The sequence below is a fragment of the Euprymna scolopes genome, chromosome 18 (assembly GCF_053919585.1).
Source record: "Euprymna scolopes isolate OS-2025 chromosome 18, ASM5391958v1, whole genome shotgun sequence".
NCBI lineage: Eukaryota > Metazoa > Mollusca > Cephalopoda > Sepiida > Sepiolidae > Euprymna > Euprymna scolopes.
The window spans coordinates 96,665,779-96,687,699 of NC_136499.1; the positions used below are offsets into that span (position 1 = coordinate 96,665,779).

General features: G+C 30.9%; 1 protein-coding gene across 1 annotated transcript in view; it reads left to right on the top strand.

Annotated features, from left to right (window-relative positions):
• The window catches only part of LOC145297697 (integral membrane protein GPR180-like), a 52,230-nt gene that overhangs the window by 6,659 nt on the left and 23,650 nt on the right, over nt 1–21,921 (top strand). Inside the window, exon 2 of the mRNA XM_080143896.1 lies at nt 21,050–21,190. Coding sequence (XP_080000022.1) covers nt 21,050–21,190 — 141 coding nt within the window. The remainder of the gene's footprint in view (nt 1–21,049; nt 21,191–21,921) is intronic.

Consider the following 21,921-nt stretch of genomic DNA (forward strand, 5'->3'; position numbering starts at 1 on the left):
CAGGAGAGGAGAAAGTATATTAATAGAATATTAATAAATTATAGAAATCAGTGACAATTTTTAATTTATTTAAATTTTATATCTAAACTAAATTACTTAAAAGATGGGTTTTATAATGTTTGCAATTAATTGAATTTTCGTGCTTCTTATTTAATAATTTATCTCTTTCTCTAAAAGTAAGTATAAATAATTTCTCATAAAGACATAGGTAGCAAGGCGAGTTTAAAGATGAACAGGTTTTCGCTTTCTTTAAAATTTTCCAATTTACTATTGGGGAGTAACCTTGCTCTACTAGTTCATTGTAATATTTAGACAAGGAAGTTCTATTTTTGTACTCATTATTTTCAAAAGAGCACTTGTGACCGGTAAATCTTTCTTTAAAATTGTTATTTGTCATTCCTATGTAATATTTTTTTTCATTCGGATTTTCCTTAGTAGAAATAGTTGCTTGGTACACTACAGAAGTAATTTGACAATTTCCTTTAAGAGGGCATTTTGATTTAATTCTACAGTTACAACTTTCGGTAGCAATGGGTGTGCTATTTTTGTTTAATATTTTGTTATTATGTTTTTTAATTATTTTTTCAAGGTTTTCATTACAACTATAACTAAGTTTTATTGTATTTTTATTGAAAATTTTATGTAGTATGTTATTAATAGGGAAGTGCTTTTTAATTAAGTTTAAGAATTTCATTCCTAGATTTGTTTTAAGTTTCAGATTAAAAGGGGGATTGTACCACAGGATTTTTCTCTTACGGTTTCTATTTGTATTTGTGTTTGGGTGTGTTGGTTCTATGAACTCAATTTGGGTGTTTTTGTATCCACTATCCTTAAGGGCCCTGTTATAGAAATATTTATGTTTATTAAATGTTTCAAGATTGGAAGAATTGTCACTGATTCTTTTACTAATGGATTTGGGGATATGCCTAATGATAGATTTTGGGTGATTTGATAGGGGGTGTACATAAATTGGGTTTGAGTTTTCCTTCCTATATGGTTGGTAGATGCCCTTCCTTAAATCAAAGTTCACATCCAAAAAATTTACAGTTTTAACATCTGATATAATATCCACTTTTAATTTAATTCTACGGAATTCATTTAAGATAATCTTTTTGGTTCTTTCACATTTAGGGCCGTTGGATTCCTTGATGATCATCAGTCCATCATCACGATACAAGCCTATATCCATGACATTGATGTCTTTGGTTAAGTTGTATAGTATGAATAGACCTACTAAGTCTGTCATTTCAGCCGAATCCAAAGACCCCATGGAAATGTCAAACAGGTCATTTTGATCTTTTTTCAACCACTGATCATTTCCACTAATTAATGTAGTATTTCTACATGTCCGTATAATTTCAATTTCAGTGTCTTTTATATCAGACAGGAGTTTAGCAAACTCCATCACCTCTTCGAATAGTTCCTTAGATATGGAGGGATAGTAATTCACAATATCAAATTGTAAGAAAGTACAATTCTTTTTATTATGTATATTGGAAAACCATTTAATGGTATCCGCTGTGTTAATCCATAGATTTAGCTTATATGTTGATTTAATTTGATAGTTAACTCTTTCTAGTATATTTTTACTTAATTTACCTATTTCGGGTTTCGTAGGATTAATTAACCTAGTTGTAGGTTTATTTTCAAAATTTATCTTATGGTCTTTAAGCAAAATATATGACTGTTTTTTTTGTAAAATTCCCACTCTATTACTAATTTTAAGTTTGTCAGTTATTTCTTTACTATCCTTGTCAATTTTTTTGCAAATATCTATATTTGATTTTTTGTAATTTTTTGTAATATTTTCTTTAATAAGCTTGTTATATTCATGTGTAGTTAGTTTGTAGAAATTTTGCGTCTTATCTGCTTTAACGTAAAGGTAATCCGAGGTGTTGATTTTCTTAATGGTATTTTACCATTAAGAAAATCAACACCTCGGATTACCTTTACGTTAAAGCAGATAAGACGCAAAATTTCTACAAACTAACTACACATGAATATAACAAGCTTATTAAAGAAAATATTACAAAAAATTACAAAAAATCAAATATAGATATTTGCAAAAAAATTGACAAGGATAGTAAAGAAATAACTGACAAACTTAAAATTAGTAATAGAGTGGGAATTTTACAAAAAAAACAGTCATATATTTTGCTTAAAGACCATAAGATAAATTTTGAAAATAAACCTACAACTAGGTTAATTAATCCTACGAAACCCGAAATAGGTAAATTAAGTAAAAATATACTAGAAAGAGTTAACTATCAAATTAAATCAACATATAAGCTAAATCTATGGATTAACACAGCGGATACCATTAAATGGTTTTCCAATATACATAATAAAAAGAATTGTACTTTCTTACAATTTGATATTGTGAATTACTATCCCTCCATATCTAAGGAACTATTCGAAGAGGTGATGGAGTTTGCTAAACTCCTGTCTGATATAAAAGACACTGAAATTGAAATTATACGGACATGTAGAAATACTACATTAATTAGTGGAAATGATCAGTGGTTGAAAAAAGATCAAAATGACCTGTTTGACATTTCCATGGGGTCTTTGGATTCGGCTGAAATGACAGACTTAGTAGGTCTATTCATACTATACAACTTAACCAAAGACATCAATGTCATGGATATAGGCTTGTATCGTGATGATGGACTGATGATCATCAAGGAATCCAACGGCCCTAAATGTGAAAGAACCAAAAAGATTATCTTAAATGAATTCCGTAGAATTAAATTAAAAGTGGATATTATATCAGATGTTAAAACTGTAAATTTTTTGGATGTGAACTTTGATTTAAGGAAGGGCATCTACCAACCATATAGGAAGGAAAACTCAAACCCAATTTATGTACACCCCCTATCAAATCACCCAAAATCTATCATTAGGCATATCCCCAAATCCATTAGTAAAAGAATCAGTGACAATTCTTCCAATCTTGAAACATTTAATAAACATAAATATTTCTATAACAGGGCCCTTAAGGATAGTGGATACAAAAACACCCAAATTGAGTTCATAGAACCAACACACCCAAACACAAATACAAATAGAAACCGTAAGAGAAAAATCCTGTGGTACAATCCCCCTTTTAATCTGAAACTTAAAACAAATCTAGGAATGAAATTCTTAAACTTAATTAAAAAGCACTTCCCTATTAATAACATACTACATAAAATTTTCAATAAAAATACAATAAAACTTAGTTATAGTTGTAATGAAAACCTTGAAAAAATAATTAAAAAACATAATAACAAAATATTAAACAAAAATAGCACACCCATTGCTACCGAAAGTTGTAACTGTAGAATTAAATCAAAATGCCCTCTTAAAGGAAATTGTCAAATTACTTCTGTAGTGTACCAAGCAACTATTTCTACTAAGGAAAATCCGAATGAAAAAAAATATTACATAGGAATGACAAATAACAATTTTAAAGAAAGATTTACCGGTCACAAGTGCTCTTTTGAAAATAATGAGTACAAAAATAGAACTTCCTTGTCTAAATATTACAATGAACTAGTAGAGCAAGGTTACTCCCCAATAGTAAATTGGAAAATTTTAAAGAAAGCGAAAACCTGTTCATCTTTAAACTCGCCTTGCTACCTATGTCTTTATGAGAAATTATTTATACTTACTTTTAGAGAAAGAGATAAATTATTAAATAAGAAGCACGAAAATTCAATTAATTGCAAACATTATAAAACCCATCTTTTAAGTAATTTAGTTTAGATATAAAATTTAAATAAATTAAAAATTGTCACTGATTTCTATAATTTATTAATATTCTATTAATATACTTTCTCCTCTCCTGATTTCATTCTTTACTTCTCCTATCTTATATACATGTGTGTCTATGTGTATATGTATGTGTCTATGTATTTATTTTATGACCGTGTGTACTTAGATCTATATATTTCTATATTATTTGGTATACCCTCCCATGTTTATTCAATCCATTTGTATGTTTCTATGTGTGTATGCATCTATCTGTACCCTTGCCAAATTATTTGTATTCTTATGTATTTCTATATATATAATTTATGTAAATTATACATATTTATGTGTGAGTATATATATGTGTGTGTGCGTTGTTGTGTATTAGTATATGATTGTGTGCATATATTTGTGTATTTTTTTGTATGTATGTGTATACATAAGATTATATATATGTATATATATGTATATATATATATATATATATATATATATTTATATATATATATATATGCTTATTAGTATGTCGGTTGGTTCTCTGTGAGTATATACATATGTATCTTATTATTTTTAATTAGGGTACTATCTACCTGTGCGTCGCTATTTTTGAGTATTTCGTTGATTTAATTACTTCTTTTGCCTGAATATATTTATAGGTAAGTGTACTTGTATCTGTGTTATTAGTAATCTGGTATTGAATGTATTATTTTGTGATTTAATATGACTTTATATCTATACTTAAATAGCTTAAACTTCCAACTTAATAGTATAGTTAAACCTTTACTTATGTGCATGTATATGTATATATATATATATATATATGTATATATATATATGTGTGTGTATGTGTGTGTATATTTGGGTATATATATGTGTGTGTGTGGTTATATATCTATATATATATATATTTGTATTATGTTCTTTTTATATACATAAATATTAGTAGTTTTTTATTTATAATTATTGGACCTATTTAATTTATTTAATCCCCTCTTATGGCTAAATATGTTATATTAAAAAGATAATAAATATTAATTTTATTCTGTTTTTATTATTATTATTATTATTATTATTATTATTATTATTATTATCATTACTATTATGTTTATTGTTATTAATAATAATTTTAATATTGTTTTATCATTATTTTTTTCTTTTATTCATATATTTATCTAATAAAAACGCGAAAACTTTAAACTTATATCATTTAGCATAAAGGGCCTAATTAATGGTAGACGTATGTTTGAATTGCGTTGATTTTACTCGTGGACGTATGTAAGAGGATAAATATGCTAGCAGAATGCATTCCCTGCCTTTTTTGACACGTTCATCTCTGACGCTTGGATTGTATATTCTGTTTGTATTTGTAATAATATGCTTCATTACTGAATTGTATAATTGTTCATAAATTGGTTGACACGCAGATTTTTTCTTTTTCTTTTTCTTTTTCTATATACTGTCAAATTCTTACTTTCTCTCTTTCTCTATTTAACTAGATCTCATTATTCTTTCCTTTTCCTTCTAGTTCTTATTCTCTTTATTATAACCCTTTGTTTCTTTTTTCTTTTCTTCTCCATATCATATATATATATATATATATATATATATATGATGTGGAGGGGGGGGAGAGGAGAAATGAAGTATGTATATATATATGTATGTATATATATATATATAGAAGTAAAGTATGTATATATGTATGTATGTATATGTATATATATATATATGTATATATATATGTATATGTGTGTATATGTGTGTGTATGTGTGTATATATATATATATATATATTTTCTCTCTTCTTTTTCTCTCTATTTTGTTTTCTCTATATTTTCTTTCTCTATTTCTGTCTCTATTCCTTTTTTTCTTCTCAATCACTCTCTCCCCATTGTAATCTTTTAACTTTATTTAAATTGCCTCTCCCTTTTTACTTTTTTATTTAATTAAAGTCCTGTGTTTTAAGTTTTTTAACTCCAACTTCTAAAGAGTTCCTACCTAAAATAAAAATCCATTATTCATTGAATTTTTGAATAGTCAAGTCGCTGCCTGATGATATCTGTTGTTTGATTGAAACAAGTGGCTGTTTGTAGCAGCGGGATGTGAGCATGTTTATATAACAATAAACAAGTATTATCAGCTCTTTTTATTGAGCACTATCTAACAACCTCGTTGAATTCATTAGTCCATTACTTTTGAATATAAAAAAAACCCGAGTATATATATATATATATATAAACTGTGCGAAAATAATGTTCTTTGACGTATATATCTGATAAAAAAATCTGAAGGTTAGTTTTGTTATTGTTTTTTTTTGTTTTTTTTTTAATAGTGAGGACACTGCCATTGTATTCAAACTCACTTAGCTAAGTGATAGTGGTGTTCCCTTGCATGCAAAGGCCTTCGTCAATTAAGTCATTTGTTTTGACGAGACCTGCACACACACACACACACACACACACACACACACACACACATATATATATATATATATATATATATATATATATATATATATATATATATATATAGCATGCTCTTGTTCTGTCAGGCTGGATAGAGGTCTTAAGTAATTCACAATTGTATTTTTCGGTCGCCCACACTGAGGATTGAACCTTCAACCTTCAGGAGAATATCACTTTTTAAAGTACTCTAACTACTTCACCACAGGTTCTTACGGGCTATAATGATACGAATTTTAGGAGCCTTAAACCTATTTTATTTCTGGTTGTAAATATCGCTATTTATTACTAACCAGCTGTACCCAGCCACGCGTTGCTGTGGCTTAATGGAAATGAAAAAAAAAATGCTGACGGTTACAGAAATGCGTCCCTCCCCTCTCTGAAGTCCACACAGGACACCTGGTTTTTCTTTTCTCACGTTAATCTCATCGATTACAAACATATCCCTCAGGAGTTTAAAAAAAAAGAAAGTTTTTTTTAAATATTATTTTTATGATTTTTATCTTTGAGTCTGATGGTTTTTTTTGGTTTTTTTTTTTGGTTTTTTTTGGTAAATGTGACAACGGGAATACCCTGACCCAACCACCGCAAAAAAATACTTTGCGCCCATCAAACTTAAAGATCGGACCGGAAACTCAAAATGAAATGAAACCTATTATTTTTGTTTATGCTGCACTTTTCTTTATTTAGGCACGGATTTACCAGAAAAGAATGAATTACTATTTCGTTATCCTTCTTACTAAAACAAAATTGTTATTTCTAGTATTTTTTCCATGCATACCTGCTCGAATTACTATTTCCCGTTCTTCTGACCCTTTTGTCTCCCAATTTTTCGTCTGCTAAAATTTTAATCACATGACTACAGTGTAGCGAGTGACAATAAAACAAACCATTCATTTAAGTCCAGCTTGTTATGGATTTAAATGAATACGATATTAAAAACCACTTTATCAGTACTTATGCACTTATGTTATCAGGCTGGCGGATGTTTTGTAACTATTCTGTACTTTCACCTAACAATTTAATGAACAAAAAAGATATAATAAATCTTGAATTTATTTATATATATATATATATGGATAATCATTTTATTATATATATTCTTGGTGGGGGGGGATTGACCTAGTGCGATAAAGGACCATTTGAATAAATTCACAATGATTTAAATTTCTACTTATCAAAAACATCATTTTATTTTCAGTTGTGTGTACTTATGTTACCGAACTGGCAGGTGTTTTGTAACTATTCTGTACTTTCACCTAACACTTTAATAAACAAAAAGATATTGTAAAACTATTACTATTTAAAAAAAAAAAAATAGCACGCTAATATAAGTGCATAAGCATGACTTCATTTGACATATTTATATTCCAAAGAATCGTTTGAATAAATTCACAAGGTGTGAAATTTAAAATGTTGTGTAATTATTTTAAAAAAAAACTAATAATTTTACTTTCAGTTGTGCTTGTGTTGTATTTCTTTAATTTTGAATAAGTTCACAATTATGAATGAATTTGCGTGTACTTTATAAAAGTATTTCGTCAGTTGCACTTTATTTTATTAACTACCTTAATCACATGAATATAATGTTAGCAGACAAAAAATTGGGCGACAGAAGGGTCAGGAAAACCCCAGTTCGTTATATTTCTTACTGAAATGAAATATAATTGTTAATTAGTTTATTTTTTCCATGCGTACGTGAATATAATGCACTGTAAAGGAAACAAAAAAAAAGGGAAGAACACAACACTGAAACAAAAAGTTGGTTTTTGGGCCAAGGCTGAAAGTGTAGTATCTGTTCTGATGCTGCACCTTCATGTTAACATAATGAATACATATATACAAAGACAACACGCACACACATACGCACCCAAGGCAAACACACACACGCAAGCCAAAAAAAAAGCAAATACATGCACATGTATGTGTGTAAATACCAGCACGTGTGCCCAAGTTTACGCAGCTTAATTAGTTTTATGCCACACACACACACACACACACACACGTACACAAAGACGCACTCAATCAAACAAAAACAAACACGCACGCACACATGTATATATGTACATGTGCACATGTATGTGTATAAACACAAAAATGCATGCGGAAGTTTATGCGGCCTATTAGTTTAATGGCGCGCGCACACACACACACACACACACACACACACAGCAACGCTGCAGGTTTTTTAATGTGTAAATACATGTGTAGTGCGTTGTCAGTGTGTTTAATGCCATAAGTAATAAACCAAAAGGTTTCTCTTTCATATGTATGTAATCTGAAGGGGCCATATTGAAATATAAGTAAACTTATACCGTTAATCTTGAATGTAGGAATGCTTAGTGTTCAACCAATCAAAATGCAGGGAATATAGTAAGGGAGACCTCATTTGTGTAGATGAAAAGTGATAAGAGTATGTGATGTGTATGAATTCGGTAGCCAATTAATAATGGCGTAGACACAGGAAAGTAGGAGAAAGTATAAATTCACGCGGTGAAGAATGGGGTTGTAAGAGGACTTATGGAATAGGGGGAAAATAGGAATTACTTCCTTTAAAGATAATAGCAATAGCGATGATGTCGCTCCTAGGATGTAATGTATGAATTTATTATGAATCCTAAATATGTCTGTAATGAAGTTGTAAAGTTACAGAATGTAGTGGCTAATAGTATCAATGTAATAGATTTGTATGTGGCACCTGTTGTTGCAAACCTACGGTATTTTGGTGCAGAGGGGGAAAAACTGCACCACTTTTATTATATATAGGGATCATTACTATATCACGTATATCTATCTATATATATATATATATATATTAATGTTTTTACTTATTACTTATATATATTATTTTTTGTTTATAATTAATTGTTCCCATATCATATTATCTTCAATTTAGTTAATAATTTTTTTTTTTTTTTCTAGGATCTATTTTTTTTAATTAATGCTTCTCGTTTTCTTAATTTTTCCATGGAAATAATTCACTAATTGTTAAAATTAGATTGAAATGTATGTTTTTTTATGTATGCTTATAATTATTACAGACATATATAAAAACATATTACAGTGTAGTATGAACAATCTTCAATTTCTTTGTTGTATGTGTGATATATTTGCTTTAGAAAAGTTTCTAATTGTTTTGTAATTATCTGTATTTTTATCTTTCCCCCTTGGATTTAATGTATGAATCTTTCTTGCCCTCACATTGGTTGTCATGATGATGAACTTTGGTGTCAGTTTCTTGTGCTCATGATGGATTCAATATCAATAAAATTAATATGGTCTCAGAAACGATCGTAAAAAAAATTGTTCTTTATATTCAAGCGCATGTAAATGTATCGTTAGAGACCTTTAAGCACACACACATGCAACTTTGTCTGTGTGCGTGAGTTCATTCCTTATAGACGCCGAAACGGCTGAACAGATTTTCTTTAAAATTTACAGAACTTTAGTGTATAAGTCTGGGAGTGATCTTAGTTTTGTCTCAGATTACCCTCAATAATTACCATAATCGATAATCAAAACCATTATTTTAATTTATCTATCATCAGTAAAGCCATTTTTTTCCATGTCGTCGCTTAGCAACAAGTATAGAATGTGAAAATTGTACTGGGGGTAAGTTGATAGCATAATTTTTTTTTTGTATGACGTGATCTGCACGTAAATTTCTTAATTTTTTTTTTTTTTTTCATTAACTGCAAAGAATTTTATAAGGCTTAACAATTTACGTGTTTTTTTGCTTGTTTACCTTTTTTTGCATGACGTAGTCTGTAGGTTCAAACCCTGCACATACATTTCTTAATGCTTTTTTTGTTAACTGGAAAGAAATTTATATAAAATAATTTTATAAAAGAAACAGTAGGTTCTCTGGAGGGCAATGGATAATAATATATATTTTGGACTAAGTTACTGCATGGAGATATGTAATGCTTCCTCCTGGGCGATTTCACGGATTTTGATGGCAATAAAAATATAGGAGTGTGAAATATTTGTTGATCATCATTCAATCCCAGGCAACATTGGGTCGCCCTGCTAGTATTAAATAACGGAACTTTGTGTGTATGTGAGTTCGTTGCCTATGAACACTGAAACGGCTGGGCCAATTTTTATGAAATTTCACACAATTGTACTTTGTGTCTGGCAATGTTCTTAGTTAGGTTTTGTATCAGAATGTCCTCCATAAAATTTGAAAAAATGAACAGGCAATTTTGACCAAAGTTAACACCTTATACAGCCTAACATCACAAGTGCAGTTGAGAAGTTTTATTACCACACAAGCAGAAAGGCTTGACATATAAAATCAACAGTAGGTTCTTTGATATGACAGAGGTGCGTTAGAAATGAGTGTTTCTGTTTAGATCACAATTGAACCATGATATTTGATTTTTGCATTTAAAAGCCATTATATAGAAAAATATTTTATAATATTCACAGTAGGTTCTCTACAGTGCAATGTAAACGACAATGTATTGTGGTTTAAGTCACTACATGGAGGTATGTGAAGCTTTCTCCCAGTACACCGCGATGGGTCCCCAACTAGAGCAGGCAATCAATCAATCAATTTGGTGGCAAAATGGGCGATTTCACCAATTTCAATGACAATAAAAATATGGGAGTGTGAAATATTCGTTAATCATCATTCAATCCCAGGCAACGTCAGGCCTCTCTGCCAATATATATATATATATATATATATATATATATATATATAAGAGAAAGAAAATTAAAACTGTAAGTTGAACTTTACAATCCAAATTTATTGTTTGACTGAATACTCCAAAAAGCAATTTATAAAGTCCTTATTCCACGAAGTTTCAAATAATGCTATTCTTATTATTCTTCTCATCAGAGGACATAAAGAAATCAGCAAATTATATTTGTAGCAATGCTAGAATTTGCTAGTTAAGACATTAAGTGAAACCGCAATTTATTGTAGTTATAAATTGCCAAATAAAAAAAAATGAAAAAATGTTGGATATGTAAAAAACTAATATAAAAACAAACCACGCATAATATTTCAGCTTGAATGAAACTCCTCTCAAGTTCATCCAAAATGCAAAATAGTTCTTTAGATAGAATGTATTCCAAAATAAGTCCAGCATGACAATGCATATAATCCGATTGGAAAGGTTTCAAAACAGCTGAAATAATGTAAATTGTTTTTTTCCAGGCAGTGCAGTAGTCCAAAGAGAAGTCTGTCCCTAGTCAAATGAGACCTAATAGTAAAAAGAGAAAAATCCAATATGAGAACCTTTATCATCGTCTTAATTAATTTATATTAGTTTGAAGTTTACCATTGCGTATATCAGGTAAACACTACATCCCTTTGTTTCCATTAATATATATATATATATATATATATATATATATATATATATATAAGGAATTGGAAACAATTATGGATACTTTATCCAAAAATGGGTACCCCCTTGATGTGATTAGGTCAACTATTCAAAAGAAATTGGCTGAATTCTCTCGAATGAAAGAGAATATAGTGACCAAATGTCCAATTTATCTTCGTTTGCCTTGGTTGGGTAGAGTAAGTGAGAAATTTGCCAAACAAATAAGTTCAGCAGTTCATGGATGTTATTTTGCTGCCAATGTGCGTGTTGTTCTCTCTACGAGAACTTTATTTCCATCTTCTCGAAAAGACGTTCTACCCCCCCACCATAAAAGTAATGTTATTTACAATTTTGAATGTGGTTGCGGTGCCAACTACTTGGGTCGAACGACATTAACGTTAGATGGAAGAATCCAACAACATGTACCCAGTAAAAGTAGGAATGGAACCTACCGGGCAACTGATGTCATTACTAACACATACAGGTCCTCAATTACTGATCATTTACTTAAAAACCCGTCTTGTGCAGCAAACTTTAGCACGGACTCTTTTACTATTATTAGTCGTGCTCATTCTTTATACCATCTCAAGATCTTGGAGACCATTCACGTTCGACTCAGAAAACCTTCTCTTTGTAAGCAAAGGGAATGCCTCCTGGGTTTGAATGTGATTAATCTCTAGGGTATTCGTCCATAACGCTGTTTTATTTTAATCGTTTTTCCACTTTTTTTTTTTTTTCTCTCCCCGTAAATTAAATAAAACGCCATTTTAATCGCTTTCATTCTTTATTTTAAAAATTCCCTCGATACAGCTTTGAGAAGCGAGGGTCGAAACCGGTCAGCTGTCTCCCCATTCCTTTTTCTTTCCTCTCCTGTTCCCCCTTTATTCCCACCTTTTTGGAGAGAAGATACAAATTTATTTTTAATCATGTATCATAAAAGTCTTCCCTTCCTAATTGCAATATTTAAATTTTGTATCTCTAAAAACATCATGATATATATATATATATAAAAAGAAAACAATGAATGCAAAGTTGGCAGGCATACTTGGTAAACAGTCAGAGTATTCAATGTTTCCACAGAAATATATATATATATATATATATATATATATATATATATATATATATTTCTGTGGAAATATTTTTGATTCACTTATATTTCCTTTTTATATATACCAATCTTTATTTAAGAAGCTCAATGTAATTACAAAGCATATAATGACTAAATGACAAAAGTCTATATTCAAAATTTCATGATGTTGACCATCTTACAATTTATTTCTTTAATTCTTGACAGTATCTGTTTCATAGCAGAAAATAATTCACATTATATAGCTTATATATAATAGATTCACTGATTGATATAATTAAGTGAATGATTTTGTGCTACAAAACAGATACTGTCAAGAATTAAAGCAATAAATTGCAAGATGGTCAACATCATGAAATTTGGAATATAGACTTTTGTCATTTAGTCATATATATATTAGTTAAACACATATGTAACTATAATATTTTTATATAAATATTAACATTTATTTTTGTACCTACAGACACTAATATTTCAATCATAGGTGTAGGAAATGATAATTACTGGTGGTCTGGAGATTCAAACCCAGTCACAAAGTCATCCTTAATTTGTAGGCTAGCATCTTACCTCAAGGCCACCGGTAATTAACAAAAGAATTGAAGGAAATAAAGTGCCTATGAATGCAAAGTTGGCAGGCATACTTGGTAAACAGTCAGAGTATTCAATGATTGGATGTCTGAATGTTAATTACGTACAAATTAAACAGTCTCTGTGCATTCTCTGAACATTTATAAAATTAACTTTTGATTTTTTACTCAATGTAATTTCTTCTGGTTATTGATCAACCGCTTGCATTGTTGTTTTGCTATTTGAAAGTTCAGTACATTTTCAAATCTTTAAAAATGAAATCTTCATTTTCATTGAGACTTGGAATAGCAATTGTCACGATGACAACAAATTTGTATAAAATAAAGTTAGAATTTATATATATTTTTTTTTTATGAAGAATAATTGTAATCTCAAGAAATACTAACATTTTATATTACTGCAGCAAAATTGTTATTTTTTAAAGTTATTTTTTATGTCTCGTAGCAATATTGCAATGCTTACTGTAATCTGTGAGAAAAATAAATATGTTATGTTGTTGCTAGTGATCGGAGGAGGACTAGGTGCCTTTTGATTTGCATATGTGTTGATTACTGGTTATTGAAGAGGATTTTTCTTGCTTTTTGTGGGAAGTTAGAAAGTTCTGCCGACAATTCATGAGGTTTCTATTGATTATTACATCTGAGAGTTCTTGCATACAAGTTCATAATCTTTTGGTACTTAACTCATGACAAATTTTGGGTCACGATTTAGCAATATTTTGCAATTTTTTTTTTTTTTTTACACCTGATCTCTTGGAATCAAACAATATTTATAGCAAGTCAATTTCTTATTTGGATTATTCGGACTACTCTTCTTAGCTGGAGTGATATTTTCACATTTTGATCGATGTAATCTCTAATCTTTGTTAGGTGTACCTTGTTAAACTTGTAAATCTTTTTGTCACACTCAGGAATCTGCACGGAATTTTGAATGGTAACCTTTATTTAATTGATGGAAGTAGTATACTCATTTCGTCAGCCATGAATTTACCAAGTACATTATCCATTATGCCATGGATCCTTGCAAACCAACAGCTATCTATGAATTTGCAGTTACAACAGTCGTTTGCCATTTATTTGTCACATAATCAATTACTTTTTGAAAAATTTAATCAATTTAAAATTTTTCATTTTTTGATTTCTGGGTTTGTGTTTCCGAATTTCTGAAACAAAGCTTTCCTATCTTGTATTGATTCATTTGTTGCTGGTTTGTAAAGCTGAAAAGACTGTCTGGTGTACTTTCTTATAATAATGATTTTGCAATTAATTTAAGCTACATACTTTTAGAGAATGCAGGATTTATTCAAGGTGCACACCGATAAATTATGTTTTAGTATCGTCATCCACAATTATGACCACCTCCTATAGAGTGAAAAAGAGTCGATTATATTCAATCCATTGTTTATTATAGTAAAATGGTTAAAACCATATTTAGTGCATTTTCTTAGTTTGGTCGCTTCTTCAAGACGAAGGAATGATTTTATGCTCAACTCTCTACCACTCGTCTGACATCATATTTGCTTATATATCATTGATTTAAGGTGACAATCACCCAGGATGGGTTGAACTGGTGTCTCTTGTAGAACACACAGTATCCCAGATAAATACAGACCACACATGAGTCTGTGGTAACCAAGATAGTGATAGGCAGCCAGTTTTTAGAACTGGAGTTAAGTACATCAGTTTTGATGGTGTCTAACCACATCTTCAGTTGGCCGCATGGGTGTCTTTGCCAACCTGGAACTATTGCTTCATGAATGAACTCTATTGGGTTGTGACGTGCAGCATGGTCAAACCAGTGAAGTTTCCTCTTTAAAAGATAATGGTCGAGGGAGGATGATCCTACATCCTGTCCAAACTCAGGTAGGAGACGAAATGGCGCCATCAGACCTGTAGAACTTGGTGGAGGCAGTATTGGTTGAACACTTTTAGCCTTTTGAGATCCGCAGAGATTACCAGATTTCACAGCTGTAGAGAGAAATCATCCCGATAAGTGCTTGATAGATGCAGACTTTCATGTCTATTGTGATTTCGGGTCGAGACCATGGGATTTTAGCCAACTAAAAACATGCGAGGTGTTGTTGATTTGGATTTTGGTGTCATCATACCCCTGACTCGTGGCGACGAGCTAGAAGTGATTGACCGCCTGTAGACTTTCCTGGTTGAGAAAAATCGTACTTTTCTCTGAGGGTAGGAATCCTGTGGAGAGGATTTTTATTTTCAAAGTGTTCACCTTCATACTAATCTTAGATGAAAAGTGCTGAATATTAACTTTCTTGTAATCACAATCCTGACTCCTATAGTCAGGGTTGACCTCTTCTGCTCCTGCCTACAGAAATTCCTACCTGATTACTAGCATGTACTGGTTAATATCTCTATTAGTCAACCTCCTCATTCTAATATTTAACAAGTCAATATAAATGGGTACTGGCATTGCTAGAGATATAACTATTGACAGACTAGTGGCCTGTTTTAATTGATGGTATCAAACTTTAGGATAAAGCACCTGTCCTTGTAAATCTTCACGCGCAGAAATAAACTATAGATGCAACTTAATCATGGGCCAGGGACCACTGTAGTACTCTGATGCTTTGCTGGATTCCTACACTGTGGAAACGTTTTTGAAAGAGCTGTTACATCCTGGCATGGCACACCGGTTCTCTGTGAGTAAATGATAGATACATCCTTTTTTAAATAAAGGGGTTAATTTGACGATGCATGTTTTGTTATCAAGCTGTGTCCGCCATGTTTTAATAGCGTTTTTTCGATTCTGTGTGTCTTCCTATGAGAATCATGAAAGTCAGGCACGAGCCACCTCCCAAATTGTGGGGAATTTCAGTTCCCACAAAAGGATGCTTAACATTGTACCACATAGTTACTTATTGCTATCAGTATGCTGCCCTAGTAAGGTTTTAAAGATTACCAAAAACCAAACAAAATCCTTTTCATGAAAATGTGTGAAAATAAGCAATCACCTTTCAAACGCATTTAAAAAATAAAATGAAATTGTCAGATTAGCGAAGCTGGTGATTAGTGATTAAATCTGATGTTGAAAACATTTTGACTTTGCTCATTTTAAAATGAATTGTTCCCAAATTGTTGCCTCGTCAACTATTTCTATTTTTTTTCCTTTTAACTGATTTTCCATCTGTGACCTTTATTTACCCATAACATTGCTCATTAGTAGTTAATGAGTTCTCTTTAATGCTCAATTGATTTCACTTAAATTTGGTGGTTTTACTAGATCAGGCTGTCTAAAGATACTTCCTAACCTACAATGCATCAAACATTGATGTTTTTTTTTGTTTTGTTTTTTTCCTTTGCAAAACTCAATCACATTATTCGAAAACAAAAACAATTTTCCTCTATAAAACAAAACAAAAACCTTTTCTTTTTTTTTTTTAACAGAATTACTGAATTTGTCATTAAATAACCTGAAAAGGGTTGTTGTGCCGTAAACAAATCAACCAAACTAAACTCCATGAATAAATATTTGATGATATACAACCTTTTTTCAAAATTACCAGATTCGGCATTAAATAACCTGAAAATGGTTGCTATGCTATGAAATAAAACGACCAAACACTTAAATTTGGATTTTGTTTTATGAATGAGTCATTACTTATCAAAACCAAAAGGTTTATTGAGTTGGACAGGTGAGACATTGGCGGGGGTGGGGGATTCGTAATGATAGTTGTAACTGGTAGAGAGATTGATTATTTACAAGGACAGCTCGGCAAGAATTTGTTTACATTGAATTTGAAAACAACAATGTTATAGTCGGCCAGGAAGTAGCCCCTACTTTACTCATGAAAGTTCTACTTAAGTTTAACTACACAGAAAGAGAAATGAAAATTATTTACAGTTGTAGTTAAGCAGTTTCTTGTAAATGTTGGGGATGGGGGGGGAGCATAAATTGAAGCTCAGTCGAGCACCTGTCATTGAAATAAACTAGCAAGATCTCGAGCACCTGTCATGGAAATAAGACGAGCAAGATCTCTTCTGTGCAAAAGAGGGTGTAAGGTGGAGATGAGAACATTGTCCAGTTCACTAGATTTTGGTTTTGTATTCTATCAAGGCAGGAAATAGTGCTCTGTGAAGCTCCTCCTCAAATATGGCAACAGTATTCCATCTTAAGGCATATTTAACTTTTATTTATTTAGAGAATTAAGTTAGGAGTGAGATATTTTCTTGAACAGTAGAATGATCCAACCATTTTACGAATGACTTTGGCAACAGATTTGCTGCAAGTCTTTCTGCGACCTGTGATATTGTAAGGATGTATGCCAGAATGAGCAGCCAGCATGTTATATAGTCCAGTGCGTGTGAAGTCATTTCAAAATCACACCTCATATCGATGAAACGATCACCAAAATGTCTTTGCATATTATTAAACGACACTAAAACAAAGCCTGTTCGATATTCATGACTGAAATTTCGCATAGACTGAAGTTCACTTCTACCAAATATGGATTTGTAGCAGATTTTGATGGACTATTTTTCTGTGTAAACCAATATTTCTACACAGTGATTGAGCTATTATTCAATGAAAACACTTTACATGAGATATGTTTTGTGTGAACGACTTACATTTTTCCCCACTTTTAAACAAGTTGGGTTTGAGATGTTAACCCAAACAGTCATGTAAAAATGCTCTCCGTCATGGCCTTCATAAAGCAGGCCTAATCACTAAAAAATGACATCATGCATGAAGTACGAGCAAGCAAAATCTGTTGAACAATTAGACAGTTAATAAAGGAGATCATTTTACAAAAAACATTAAAAAACTGCATTGAAAAAGAGAAAAATTAGGAACATTATTTATACAGAAACTGAATTTATTCAATACTAGCCGGGTTATAAAATATGCTTAAATATATTTTAATTTAAACAGATTTGTATTTATTATTACAAAATGAAGTCTCTATTCAATATTATATTGTACCTAATACATAGTAGTGATTTCAGAAGTTTAAAAAAAAAATGACTTCAGTACTATCAGCTAAAATCAAAGCCAAAAATTTTAGCGCTCCAGCCACATATGTAGCTATTGAGAGATAGGTAAGAAAGATTTCAAACCAAACGACTTGAAGAAATGAATTGAATTTGGGCATGCACAGAAAGAAGTATAAATATGATAGCAAGTTGAAAGGAACAGTTTGCATTTCATCTTGCTGATATATGCCTGTACGTGTTATTCATCCATCCAAACAAAGATTTTACTTGTTATAAACCATCTTTGGTGTATGATTACTATTTCCTGTTAATTTCAGTGTTATGTGATCAGTAGTTTAAGAGTTTATCGGTTAAATATTTACACACACAGACAGGCACACACATCTGTTTTATTTATATAGATTAATAAAAAAAGAAAAACAAGAATTAATTCAGAAAGAAAAATTGTGTGTTGTTTTTGTGTTAAAAGAAAATAAACATTTTAGTCCTGGATATGACCTTAAACTATATCCAGTGGTGAGGCCCCAGCTTGTGGGCTTTGGGGAGTATGGAGCCACCCTTTAATTGCCATTGCTCCCAGGTCCACTCTGACCCGGAGTGGTGGTACCTGTTAGGGTTCCAACTATGGATTAAATAGAAACCGACTTGAAAACAACAAACATATTCTATTAAAAAAATTTTCTTCAAAATCTTTGGATTCGGCATTAAATAACCTGAAAAGGGTTGCTATGCCGTAAAACAAAAACAACCAGCCAACCTTCTCTATAAATTTTTTTCTTCGCCTCTTATCTCTACTTTTCTCTATCTCTACTTTTCTGTATCTCTCACTTTCTCTACGACTCTCAACCCTCTTACACTTTCGCTCCCTACCTATCAATGTATCTATCTGCTTCCCTCTATAGTCCTCTCTATCTATCTATCTATCTATCTATCTATCTCCTCTGTACATATTATTTTACTATGCCCAAACCGTATTCTATATTTCCTTCCATCCTAATTATATCCCTTTCTATCTTCTCCTTCCTCCCCTTTCTCTTTCTTCCTCTTTCTCTCTCCTAATTATATACCAACCAAAATAAACATTTCATTGTTTCATAGATTTTAAAGACTAAAATTTGTTTATTATTTAAATTAAAAAAAAAAGCTAAAAAAGAACACTATTCGATTTATATTGTAACTATTCTTTTGAAGCATTATTTATTTTAAAATATACAGAAACTTTGACAGTAATAACAAATTTGGAAAATTCTTTTTATACTTACAAAAAATTAAATGAATTAAAAAAGAAATTAATTTAAAACTCTTATTGTAAAGTCACATTCAAGATTAAATTTTGCTAATTTTTATTGGTCTCCTGACAAAAGGAGGGTGGACCTGTAAATTCACATTTGTCCGTTCGTCTGTCTGCACTTTTCTCAATAATTATGCCTTGGAATTTTGGGAAATTTTGCGCAAACATTAAACATGATATAAGTAAAAAAAAATAACAGAATGGATTTTCCGGGAAAACTCCTGTTGCCCGCCTAGGGGTGCTTTTTGGGTTAAAATGGCTAAAATTGACACTTTTATGCTTATTAAAAAAAATTGATGACTTGGATTTTTATAAAACTTTATGAAAAGTTATAACTGATTTCTATATCATTTTGTTTGTCTATACTTCACGATAACTCTTGGGTGTGCCCTAGGGGCTCTTTTAGGGCTAATAAAAACACTCCATTTTTTGGACTATTTTACTATATTTGTCCAAAATTTTCTGTGTATGTCTATTTAGCAGTTTTGCATGGTGCAGAACTCAAATTGAAATATGTTAAGGCCTAAAACTGCACTGTTTGTTCATTTTCACCAGGACTTGACATCCGTTGAGAACTTTCGGGGCTAAATAAGGTGGTGGGGGGGGGGGGCTGAACTTAGTCATTTTTTTTTTTTTTTTTGCCTCGTTCACTGTGCACTCATGGGAGACGATGCATGCTTCACTTTTTTTTTTTTGTTTTAGATCCTTATAAGAAAATATACATTTAAAAGAAAAATAATTCAACATAATGTGTACTATATTTTCAAGAAAAAGGATTGTAAAAAAAAGTCTTATTGAAAATGAATTCATTTTTAACTTAAAACTAAAGTGACGTGTGTATTAATAACTAAATAAACTTTTAAAAAGTATAAAACTTCACTATATTTTCCCGGCAAAAAATACTCCCTTTTAATTGCACATGTCCAAAACTATATGAATAAAACAGTAGATAGATGTATGTATGACAATATTTAACCAATAAACTATTCAACTATTTGTCATATAACACCAAAATTACCAGGAAATCGTAATTATACATCAAGGATGGTTTATAATGAGTAAAATGTTTGGATGGACAGATATGTACAGACCTCGGCAAGTTAAAATGTAAACTGCTCATTTCAACTTGCCAACATATTTCTATTACTTTTGCGCATGTGCAAATTCATTCATGACTTGAAGTGGTTTAATTTTAAATCTATCTTATCTTATCCGTCGGGTTAGCTGAAACAGTAGGGAACACGACTGAAGTACATGAAATAAAGTTGATGAAAATGTTAGAATATAACTTTGTCAGTAATTTATCTTTGGAACAATTTTTTTTATTCTACAGATTATCAAAAGGACCGTGAATTTCATTAACGATAGCATGGGTGTCTATTTTTTTTTTTCTTTGTTGTTTTTTTTTTAATAGAAATTGGGCTAGTTATATATCAGGTATGTTGTAGTTCTTTTATATCATGTTTTAATAAAAAATTGAGTATCAAGTTCCACGTGTAATAATAATTAGTTTTTTAGCCAGTTATAAAAAGTTGGTATGTTGGTTGAAGTTTGCTTTCTGAAAGTGGTAATTTTCTTTTTTCTTTTCTTTTTAGGGGACACTGCTCTTATAAATTATACCTTGAATGACACTGGAAAAACTGTACCTAAACTTTATTTGTTTTTGAACGAGGATTGGAAAGAAGCTAACCTTGACATGCAATGTCAGCGCAAGTTCGATAAAGCCAGAATCGCATGTGAGTAGAAAAAACGTTTTCTACCTTTTATTTTATTTAATGGTATTTTAATTTTCTAATCGTTTTATTTTTATAGAGACGGGGGATCCTACTGGATGACAGACGTCCACCCACTATTTCAGTCAATCCAACTAAGATTTTTTTTTTAATGCTAACCATTCACTTGTGCAATTGCCTGTATTTCTCTTTCACTTGGTTCACTAGGTATATTTACCAGATAGTTTTGAAATTCTTTTTCATAAGTCCAGGTGGTTCTATAATTACTGGAATGATGGAGATTTTCTTAAGATTCCAGTTTATGTCATACATAAAGCCTTGGTATTTATCTTTCCCTCTCAACTCTGTTAAGCCCAGCATCACTAGAGACACTCACTTCAACAGGCAAACATCATGGTACTTCTGCACATACTGCCCCAGATTTCCGTGATGTTGTCTCTGGTTCAATCGCAGCTGATGTAAACCGATGCAAAATACAATAAATAAAATAACAAAAACCTAATATGAATTTATTGAATATTCTTTTTCTTTTTTTTTTAAACATAAAAGAATTATTAGGCAAATATTTGATTGTTTTTTTTTTTAGTTGATACTGTCTACACACTTCATGTCAACCCAGGCAACGCCAGGTACCCATGCTAGTAATAATAATAAATATGAACCTGATAATGGAAGATCAGATAAAAAAATTTAAAAAAAAACAAACAAAAAAACTTGGGCTTATAAGAGCAAAA